At 34.1% G+C, this 11845-nt stretch overlaps 2 protein-coding genes across 2 annotated transcripts in view; one reads left to right on the top strand and one right to left on the bottom strand.

The window, feature by feature from the left end:
• Nucleotides 1-3480, top strand: part of HELRODRAFT_187346 (hypothetical protein) — a 6118-nt gene extending 2638 nt beyond the window's left edge. Inside the window, exons 6-12 of the mRNA XM_009026181.1 lie at nt 423-427; nt 620-651; nt 1108-1202; nt 1811-1894; nt 2433-2842; nt 2863-3120; nt 3142-3480. Coding sequence (XP_009024429.1) covers nt 423-427; nt 620-651; nt 1108-1202; nt 1811-1894; nt 2433-2497 — 281 coding nt within the window. The 3' untranslated portion in view covers nt 2498-2842; nt 2863-3120; nt 3142-3480. The remainder of the gene's footprint in view (nt 1-422; nt 428-619; nt 652-1107; nt 1203-1810; nt 1895-2432; nt 2843-2862; nt 3121-3141) is intronic.
• A 3670-nt stretch (nt 3481-7150) lies between these two features.
• Nucleotides 7151-11423, bottom strand: HELRODRAFT_193253 (hypothetical protein; the record flags this gene model as incomplete). The annotated part of the gene is made up of 8 exons (XM_009026180.1): nt 7151-7337; nt 8470-8537; nt 9265-9346; nt 9499-9623; nt 9824-9972; nt 10145-10460; nt 10884-11166; nt 11365-11423. 8 exons carry the CDS (start codon nt 11418-11420, stop codon nt 7253-7255), a joined length of 1164 nt encoding a protein of 387 aa, XP_009024428.1. The 3' UTR covers nt 7151-7252.
• Nucleotides 11424-11845: the final 422 nt, after the last annotated feature.

Genomic DNA, 11845 nt, shown 5'->3' with positions numbered 1-11845 from the left:
GAACTCAGGAGCTACCTACTCAAGGTCATAATAATAATAATAATAATGATGATGATGATGGTGATGTTGGTGCTGGTGGTTATAATGGTGAAAATGATGGTTGAGACTGTGATGTCGATTATTGACATGATGATGATGAGAAGGATGGTGATAATGATGATGAGGATGATTGTTAACATGGTGGTGATGATGATGATGAGGATGATTGTTAACATGATGATGATGGTGATTGTTAACATGATGATGATGATGATGATGATGATGATGATGATGATTGATAGTCGGGATGGATGGAGGCAATGATGAAAGTTGTGATGATGGTGGGTGACGATGGCAGTGATCATCATGCAGTAGCTTTCTTTTTTCAAGTCTTGGCGACTTTAAGCCTCTGAGCATGCTTTTTGAAGTTTTCAAAACTACAGACCATGTGTGTTAATCATTGACCTGATTGCATAATGCATTACCATTCATATTTTCAATCAAACTCTTATAATATTTATATTATAAATATTTATATATTTTTTATATTTGTATTTATAAAGTTATATTTTCATGGAATGATAATTATATTATAAATTATGATAATGTATTGAAATGTAATTCAACCCCATCCAAACAGCCAGGAACGATGATCGACTGGGGCAACAGCTGGTGGGTTGTGGTGTTGGTGGGCTGTGGTGTTGGTGGGTTGTTTGTTGCATGTTTCTGTAATTTGTTCGTCATATTACTTCCGGGGTGTGGATGTAGACCGCTGGTTGCAACAACTGGTTGCGCAACAACTGGTTGCGCTACCTTTAAAACATCACGCAACACGTTGACGCAACCAACTACAGAACTCGCACACCCCTTCATCTACGACGCCAGACGCAAATCATCCACCCACCCTACACGCTCCACAGCCTACACAACTTTACAACATTAACCACGCAGCGTACACACGCACACACACACACACCACACACACACACAACGTACACATATACACGCACACACACAACGTACACATATACACGCACACACACAACGTACACATATACACGCACACACACAACGTACGCATATACACGCACACACACATGACGTACACGCCTCACACGCACACGACAGGGCTCGCGGTTTGAAGTACCGCCAGACGGATCAGGAGAGTGTGGCAGGTTTCTTCTCCCACATTGGGGAACTGTACCAGGCACATCATTTGTGGGGTGAGGGACGGTGGTGATGTTGATGATGATGTTTGTGGTAATGATGATGATGGTGATGATGATGATGTTTGTGGTAATGATGATGATGATGTTTGTAAACCAGTGACCCTCATTACTCCCTCAAGGGTCACCGCTGAAGCTGACGATCTCCACCTTTCCCGCCATTTTTCAAAATCCTTTTCTGTTTTCGTCGGTCTATTTTATTCCATGCGGCATTTTCATTCCAGACAATTTTGTCATCTATGCATTCCTCGGCAGGTCTTTCAACATCTCACTTCCGGTTTCTTCACTTCCGGTTTCTCCACCTTGCCTGTATAACTCCAACTGATCTGCCATTCAACTTTCTCCAAACTTCTCAACGTCAGTGCGCCACTGCAGTCCTTAGGTTTATCACGTCTTCTTCGCCATGATCATTAAGAGTTCCATACTATTTTGATTTTTCTTTTCTTTCATGAAATCCTTTTTTATGTTTCGTTTTACGCTTCATGAAATAAACTTGCTTAAAAAAATTCTCTCATCGTCAATAATAATAATAATAATTATTATTATTATTATAATTATTACTATTATTATTATTATTATGACCACCACCACCCCCGCGACGACAGCGTACGACAACCTGGCGGCTCGCGAGGAGGTGAGGGATGCTGCATGGGACAGAGATGGATGGCACGAATGCGTCGCTAATACAGGTTCGTGTGTTGCTCATTGGTTGATCGACTGATTGGTTGATTGATTGATTGGTTGGCTAGTTGACTGATTGTTTGGTTGGTTGATTGATTGATTGATTGATTGAATGAATGATTGGTTGGTTGGTTAGTTGATTGGCAGATTGAATGAATGATTGGTTGGTTGGTTAATTGATTGGCAGATTGACTGATTGGTTGATTGATTGATTGGTTGGCTAGTTGACTGATTGTTTGGTTGATTGATTGATTGATTGATTAAGTGAGTGATTGGTTAGTTGACTGATTGTTTGGTTGACTGATTGATTGGTTGACTGATTGATTGGTTGGTTTACTGATTGATTGGTTGGTTTATTGATTGGTTGTTTAGTTAGTTGGTTGGTTGATTGGCAGATTGACGGATTGGTTATCGTTGGATGCCTGTTGGTTGGTTCCGATTAATTAATTAATCCATTAATTAATTAACTCATTATATAATTAATTCATTATATAATTAATTCATTAAAAAATTAATTCATTAATTCATTCATTCTGTGACATACAGTTCCGCTAGTTCGTAGGATGGTATCTAGAATCCTCATCCCAACAAAGTTCTCTCCTCTTAAATAATAATGATAACAACAACAACAATAAACAACAACAACAATAATATCAATAATAATAATATATTATTACGAATAAAATAATAGCAACTGGATTTATTATTGAATACACTCGTCACCTCCGATCAACATAGTCACCGTTTTTCAATTCTTTGTTACCGCTGAGGACAACAAAGAATCAAAAAACTCCGGAAATTATTATTTAAGATTTAGCCGAAAATTTTTTATAAATTAAATTTATAATTTTTTTCAGTTTATTGATCTTTTCTTGTCTTTATTCGAACTTCATGTACGATAATGATGCCAACACTGTATTAAGCTATAGAAAAGGCTGTATGTATTGTATTGTATTGTATTGTATTGTATTGTATTGTATATAAGTCTGCTGTTTGTACGTGTATTTATCAAATATTTTGTATCATTAATGTCTTCAAGGGGTGGGCAAACTTTTTGCTGTGAGGGCCGCATTGAGAACTGGTAGTTTGCCCGCCCCTGTTGTATTCATTCATCTCTTTTTTTTGTTAATGGATCCCACAGCGACGTGCCTCTAAAACCAACATACTCTGCTTGTTGGTGTTTTACTTGTTTAATGAGCTAGCAGCCACTAACGTACATTCATTTTCATTTTTTGTTCTTCTTTGTTGTTCATATTTTTAAATAATTTCTTGTAAGTCTGAATATTTTGAATCTGTATGGAGACAACCAACTCAAGTTCATTTGCCACCAGACTTGCAACTTTTTCTACTCGATTGACCTTCCTGCTTTAATTATTCAATTAGTCAATAGTTTGTTATTCATTTGTTTGCTGTTATTCAATTAATTAGTTCTTCGATGATTGTATAGTTATTATCTACTACCTGATCTTCTTATGCATTAATAATTATTTAGTGTTTCATTAAAAATTCTGTTTCCGATTGTTCTGATGTTTATTTGAAACATTTGATTGATTAGTTGTAGATTGAAATAAAAAGCAGTTAATTTCTATTAGCGTGCACTCAAACCTCTTTTCATTCGAATAGAACGTGAACTTCACAAATGATTTGCCATTTTAAGCCATTTTTGTAGGGTCGGATAATATCCGTCCTACCAATGGATATATCCGTAGATATATCCATAGATATATCCGTAGATATATCCATGAATATATCCGTGGATATATATCTATATCTATTATCCATGGTCCTACCTTGTATTATCTAACCTATGAGTTAACGATGCATTTTTATTTAATTTTGCTAGCTAGTTCTTACTACTACGCTTATTGGTTAATGAAAGATGATAGATAATGTTGATTAAAAGAATTAGTTGAATGATTAAACTATGAAGATCTATCGAACCGAATGATTGAACGGATGAATTAATGGATGGATGGATGGGTGTTTGAATGAATGAATATTAATTATTATAGGTAGTCGTGTGGGGTGATCGATGCTTTTGATGTTCAGTTCAGTATAAAGAGTTGATGAACCTCAACATTTTCAACCAAATATTTCAATTATTGAATTATTTATTCTTAAAAACTGTTTACATTATGGTGGCGTTGCAAATTTATTCTATTTAAAATTGTATTTAAAGTGAAACCAGAAGCCCAAAAAGCTTGTACGGCCATTTAACTAAGAGGAAAAAACAAAATTGTTCCGTGATAAATTTTTAACTGTTTACTGACCAATAAAAACATGTCTATGTCTATCATAATTTGGAAATATAATTAAACAAAATCAAACAACAACTGTCAAATGGGAGAAGAAAGAACGAAAACAATCAAATTGCATCAGTTTATATAAGTTTATACATGTCAGACTGAACTTCGAGTATTTATTCTATTCTATTCTGAATTGCACTAGCACGCTGTCCGTTCCATGGGTGTACTGGAACATGAACGAGCGACTTGCAATGAAGAGACATTTTTCAATTCCATTGGCACTGTCATCACGATTCCAGTAGTTGTTTCCTCTTGCTGCATATATGTTGAATCAGGATATATGCGTTGTTTTGGCTGCGATTGCTGAGGTGGTAGTAAGAGAAGGTTGTCTTGCCGGTCGAGCCAACCAATCAAACCACATCTCATGTTCCGATATTTAAATTCTGGCGCACCTACGATTGACTGGTCGCTTTTTATAAATCATCATGCGACAGGGCATTATTATAATTACATAGATGTAAAGCAAGCACGTACTCATCATGGAAAAAAAAACAGTTGTATTACGAGATCCATTCACTGAAGTTGTCGTCAGTAGTTTTATTTTTTCGACAATTTTATAAGATTTTGCATCATTTAGTTATTACTGTTGTTTCATTATAGCCAAATTTAATCAAATAGAAACATCCGCGTTTGTTTAAATTTTAAGAACCCGTATTTTTTTCCCTCCTCCCTAATAAAAGTTATCGAAACAATTAAAAATGTTTCATGCCAGCCACCAGCACCGCGAATAATGATTGACAAATATTGAAAAATAAAAATTGCAAAAAAAATAAAAAGATCTGAGAGGCAAATCTCTTTGATGCGCACCGAACAAAAAATACTTTTATAAACCTATATGACAAAAAGCTAGCAAAATTTGTATTTATTCCTGACAGAAATTGACGGCCACACGAGTTTTTAGCCCCCTTCCTCTTGTCACAGAATGTCAACATTTTCAACACTCCAACAAAGTGTGATATGCACTCGTCAGATGTTATTGAGGTTGTGTTTAGTACCAGTTGAAAAACTTTCTCTTAGATAAAAAAAGTCCAAATTTTTATTTAATATTGTTAAGGCGGATTGAATCAAACACTGCACCAGCGTCAAGTTCACTAACACTGCACTTACAAGATATCAAATCTTCGCAAAACCGCGACATACTCGAAAGAGCAAATGTTATAGCAGACGAGGATTTAGGCTGCAAACTTACTCCGCATTTCGATTCCATGTACGCACAACATTTAGACCAGAACATCAGATGAAAAAAAGTCAGATAAAGGTCATACATCTGCCATAACCTACCTAAATAAATCAGCTAGAAACAAATTAGTATTTGATGAGTTTATTTTTTCCTACAACTGACGTTTTAATGGGAATTGTGAAATAATGGTTAAACAACCATTTTTGCAATACAAACCATTAACCATCATAATGTTATAAAATTATTAGATAATGATAATGCTTCAACGACAATGTCAATGTAACAAATAACGATGCAGGTTCATTGGCTTGTATGGCGACTACGCAGCACACTCATCAAATTAATTCATTCATCCAACTTTCTTCATCATCACATCCTCTTATTTCATAAACCTCATTATAAGATTGGCATGTTTATCTCGTTACACCACAATCACCGTGCCAAAATAACATCTACATACTGAACGATCATCTTTTTCAAATGACAAACATATGACAAATATGTCATATTCAAAATTATTTTCATCTTTTAAATAATACCTCATCAATACGATTACATTGCTACATCATCATCGCATTGCATTAGAATCCAATATTAAAACATCCCATAACACATCACATTCTGTAACATCAACAGCACTATATAAACCAATGCATATATTATCAACATTCACAATCCAGCACAAACGCCAGTACATACAAACAGCAGAGAACATCGACCATAATGATTACAGATAAGAAAATATCATTCACACTTATAACTAATCATATGTAGGTGAAAGAGAAATAAATTAATACACACACATCCCACAAACACACACACACACACCAAACAAATATATAATATCATTTCTAATTATCTAACATAAAAAATCAAATTTTACAGGATATATGAAAATTATTAAAAATCAGAACAATTGTCATTGTCATAAAAAATCTTCAACGCGAAAATATAATGCACATAATTTTAACAAAACTGCAAAACCCACACACACACACACACACACACAGTGACAAACAAAATTACATACATGACCTAGGTCACGGAGTGCTTCAACAATGGAAATGTACGTAGATCAAAGTGAGCTGGAACTAACATGGAACTAATAATTGTTAGCAAGGTGAATATTATTGGATAAGGATTCATACAATACTGTATAAAATTTGGTCTCCTTCCAATACACATCATTCACACACACACGCACACACACACACGTACAGACAGTTGTAAAGAAAAATAAAACATCCTCAACATCTCTTTAAATTGATGAACATCAACAACAGAATTTTAATTGAAAAAGTTAACAAATAACTTTACCATGCACTCTTCGAAAGATTTTCAATGGAATATCAGAAAAATCGACCCTGAATTTGCTAATGTAATATATTTTCCTGCTCATATTTCTGCTAAAATATACATGCAAAAAAGACGAAAAGATATACCTTGCAACAACATACATGAACATCAAACAAGTTGAATACTTTACTTACCTGTCAGTGCACTGAAGTACAAAATAGAATACAACGCAACGTGATTCAATGCGGAACGAGTGCTCTGCAGACGATTTCTAACAACTCGACAACCTCATAATATAAACAAAAAGCTCATTAACGAGCAGTACCAACCAAGATGACAGCTAACACTCCTAACGTTTTGTTTACAGAATCAATGCAATCAGATAATTTTATTACACAATTCACGAAGCTTCATGACTACGTGCGTAAGTAATGGAGGTCGACATAGGAAACATAAACGTCAAGTGGGAAAGCAACGACGGTTTGATTTCATTTTATTACAAATTCGTTTCTCTCTCTCTCTCTCTCTCACACACACACACACACATACACACAGAGTCATACATTTTCATTTATGCACATTCCTCATGACAGCAGATTGTTCCTAAGGACTTGTTGTTCCTGAATTGAGAGTCCTATCTTCTCCAGGTAGCCACATATGCTTCCATACCTGCAAATCAAACAATGCTATTACTCTGGTGTCATAAAATAAAAACAAAAAATGACCGCGAAAAATAAACATGCGATGAACAACATAACAGCATAATTTAATCCTAGTTTCATAAGCATTTTTAAGGCAATATTGTCAATATTTATTGCTTTGCCTAAAAAACCTAATGTAACCGAATGAGAACTACATCGAGCAATCAGCTTGATGAGTCATCTTACAAAACTTCTCTTGAGAATTCTAATGACGAGAGTCGAAGCAAAATCAAATCTGAAATTTCAAATGTCTAATGTGGTTTTGTCGAGAATTATGGCAAAAGAAACGCTATTTTTATGTTCTGAATGGTCAGTGAGCGAGCGATTGAAATGAAGTAAGACTCGTTTATATGTTTTGTCGATTACTCCAAAGCTTTTGATAGCGTGAAACACGTGGAGCTTATGGAAATATTGGAAAATTTAGACATTGATGGAGAAGACACGAGAGTTATCTAAGACCTCTATTTGAAAAAAGCAGCGATGGAAGTTTGTAACAAGATGACAAGTTTTGTAGAAATAAAGAAAGGTGTTAGACAAGACTGTGTATTCTTTCCAGACCTGTACAATCTCTATAGTGAGATTATCATGAGAAAGATAGATCTCCCTGGAATATCCATTGGAGGCGTGAATATAAACAATGCCGATGATACAGCTCTTAAAGCTGAATCAATGGAAAAACTGCAAACAATTGTTTCCAAACTGATCTTTGAAAGTGAAAGGAAAGGCTTGTAAATTAACATCAACAAAACAGAGTGCATGGTTATCAGTTAAAAGGAAAACCGACCAGATCTGCTCCATAATCATTAATGGTAAATAAGTGAAACAAGTCAGCAGCTTCAATTATCTTGAATGTTTGATTACCTCAGATTGTAAATGTGATGTGGATATCAAACAAAGAATAGTTATGGCGAAAGATGCTTATTCTAAAATGAAAAACATCATCACCAACAGTAAAATCAAAATATCAACAAAATTAAAACTGTTAGTGTTGCATGAGTCCCGGACGGCTCTGAGTCCCGGACAATTTCTAAAGATGTGGAAAAAAGGATTAATACTGCTGAGATGTGGTTTTTGAAAAGAATTATGAAAACTAGTTGGACCTCTCATACCTCCAATGAGGATGCATTAAAACAGTCCGGTTTTGTGGAGATCGATGGTCGCCAATGTCCTGAAAGAATAAGGCACGAGAGAGAAGAAAAATTATTATTAAATGAAAAACTTTGAAAAACACTCAAAATTAGTCAATGTAATCGTTTTTCCTAGCAAATAGGCTTTATTTTTATGTTTTAAATCATATTGAAATAATTATATGATTTAATTCACATTATTAGCATTTATTTTCAATATTAAAGATGATTGCATATTTCTACACATATTTATCCTCTGAAAAAAATTGATCTTAAACAAAATTTTCAGAGAAAATTTTTTTTAATTGATAATATTTTCTGAAGTTGGATACTCAAAGAGTTCTGACTCAAACAAAAATCTCCAACACCTAGTAGATTCAGCAATTACCAAGTTAACTTTATTTAAAAACTTGTAAAGATTTGTTGTACAAATTTTGTATGCAGATATAAAAATAAGTTTGTTTTTGTTTTCAAATTCAAGTACTGTGAAATATTAAATAAAATTTTCAACAGCTTTCAATGCATGTTTAATTGAATGGCAAACTTTTTAAAGTGATATGCACAACGAACACATTAGTTTCAAAGTCTGGTAGTTCATTTTCAACAATGGTTCATTTGGATACTTGTATTTTAAGTCTTCTCATACCTTACAATTGAAAATGTGACCGACAGAAGAATTCAATAACGTTTGACTGATTTACAACCTTGTAATCACAAAAACAATGTTTCAGCATTTAAACACCTCATATAACCATTCATTTTTCCTACTTGTATCTCTCCTTTTTGTTTCAGCACCACCACTGACATAATCTTTGCAAATAACACTTTGAAAAATATTTCAACTAAATGTCTGACAGTGTTCAGGTCAATAAATTTTATTTACTGAAGTCAATATTGACCATAAAGAAATTACACACCTTGACACTCACGCAAACACGCACACACCAACACGCACACACACACACACACACACACACACAATTACAAGCAAAAAGTCCAAACTTTTCTTCAATGTACTCCAAAACCCTCATCATGTTGTGAGACTCTGCAGAGGTGAACGTCCTACAAAGGTGGTACTTACCCACCACATCATCCACCAGTATCTCCTCCACAGGCTTTAGTTCAACCTGAGAGAAAGTAAACATTTGCACCCTGTTCGAAGAGATCCTGTCATCATCTCAATATCATATTGAGATCATCGTTGTGTCATAATTACACTACAATGTTTTAAAATCCTTACAGTTGTGGCCGTCGTCAATAATTTCATCATCAACATCCATTTAAAATATTTATCAAAAACATAATAGAAAAAAATTATTGAACTGACAGCTGATCTTGCATAATCCTGACAAATGTACTCCTTTGAAGATCCGAGGCAAGCAAGAATCATGGCCGACACCATTCCCGTTCGATCCTTGCCATATGCACAATTCAACATTACAGGCAGGTTTGCTGGGTCACACAGAAGTTTCAACGCTGCGTTTGTGTTTGTCGTGTGTTACTTCTTATTAATTGCTAAGTAAGTGAGATATATTTCCCTGCTCTTTCTCTTTATACATATATAACTGTATATAGGATTATAGAATATAATATATATCTATAAATAAATGTATTGAATGAATTTAAAAGGATTAATCAGCATATGTACCAGCACATATGGAAGCCTGACTGTGTGTGACAAAGTCGATGTACTGTCCCACGATTCCTTGCTGGTTGAGTGTCTGCTTTGCGAAGAACCTGACAAAATATCTTTTGTCATTTCTGAGGATGAAGTCGATGAGGAGGTAGAAGAGGGAGACGATTCGCATGAGGATGGGGACTCTGTTGAAGACTTCCCACACGTAATTGTAGTTGAAGAAGTTAATTAGATAGTGTTTTCTGCAGTTATTATCAGATGCTCCAGAAACTTTTTTGCAAACAACAATTTCATGCTGCTTGTATGTGCTCCACTGAGGAACTTCAACCTATCATTTGGTAGTTTGTTACTAGTCATATGATCATTTAAAAGAATTTTTTTATTTAATTAACAATGTTTTCCAATTGAAACATTTTCATGTGAAGTAAGAACTTATTTGGATAAAATAATAATCTAATCGAAATTTAAAAAAAAAAATTCGAAGTTAGCATATGGAAATTTATCATACATATTAATAATTAAGGACATAACATAAAAACTTCAAAATTGTAATTCACACATTCATTTTGCTATTTTTCAATCTCTATCTAATAGATGAACTGAGTAAGCTACTAAAAATTAAGGTTTAGTAGCCAACTTAGTAACTAAGCTAAGCAAGTAAAGAAAAGACTAACATAGCCTTAGTTTTTTAATTGAAATGAACAAAGAATAAAATAAGTCTATTGGTAAAAAAATCATAATAATTGCCAGCCTTAAATAGGGCATACTGCTTGTCGAGCAATTTGATTGATTTGTGGTGAGACCGCTTGTACTCTGAATAAGATCTGAAGTCAATGATCGACTGAATGTTCAATGCGTTGAACTGCTCCACTTCTTGCTCCGTTAAAAAATCTGGTTTCGATGATCTATATACTTTGCTTGTGATGTTTGTGGCATCAGCTGAACTTTTCGAGTTATTTTCAGCTGAAAGAGAATTGTAACTCAAATCTTTCTCTTCCGGACACAATTTCCTAAAGTTAGGCATGGATTCAAATCGCGACATTTTTCAAATTTTTTGGAATTTGACCCCAAGATTTTATCCTGAGTCAGTTAATAAATAAATTAAGCAATCAGTAACAAACAGTGTAACACTTCTTAAGTCTTAATTTAATAATTAAATTTTAATTATATTATATTAATTACACGCCGTCAAATGAGAAATAATTAAAAACTCATAAAATGAACTAAAATACGCTTTGCCTGTTGTGACATAGAATTTAAATGAGAGCGCAGGACAACTTCGACACATCTCTTGACAGAAAGAGCAAGTAAGCAAAACAAGTTTAGATAGATGTGCAGCCTTCAACCTGTCACTAGGAAATTATTAAAGGTGGTGGATTGAAATAAATATCACCTATCGTTTATATAAAATGATATATTATAAAAAGAAACTTTAAAACTAGTAGGGGAAAATTAGCATATGTGCTACTAATTAGCCTATTAATATGATGTATTAACTTATCGGAATCCATCGTTGAAACCATGAATAGATATATCCATGGTTGAAACACCACCCCTTGCCTTCGTCATATATACAGAATACATTTTATATAACTCCTACATTATTTAGATTATATGTACGATCATTACTATATATGCTGGTATTGGGTATTGCCCTTTAGTAGTATTATAAGTATATCTATTCTCTCCATAAACTTTACTGCGTTACAATTT

Source organism: Helobdella robusta, assembly GCF_000326865.2.
Source record: "Helobdella robusta unplaced genomic scaffold HELROscaffold_45, whole genome shotgun sequence".
Lineage (NCBI taxonomy): Eukaryota > Metazoa > Annelida > Clitellata > Rhynchobdellida > Glossiphoniidae > Helobdella > Helobdella robusta.
The sequence above is the reverse complement of the archived record's forward strand: the minus strand, read 5'-3'. Positions and strand labels throughout refer to the sequence as shown.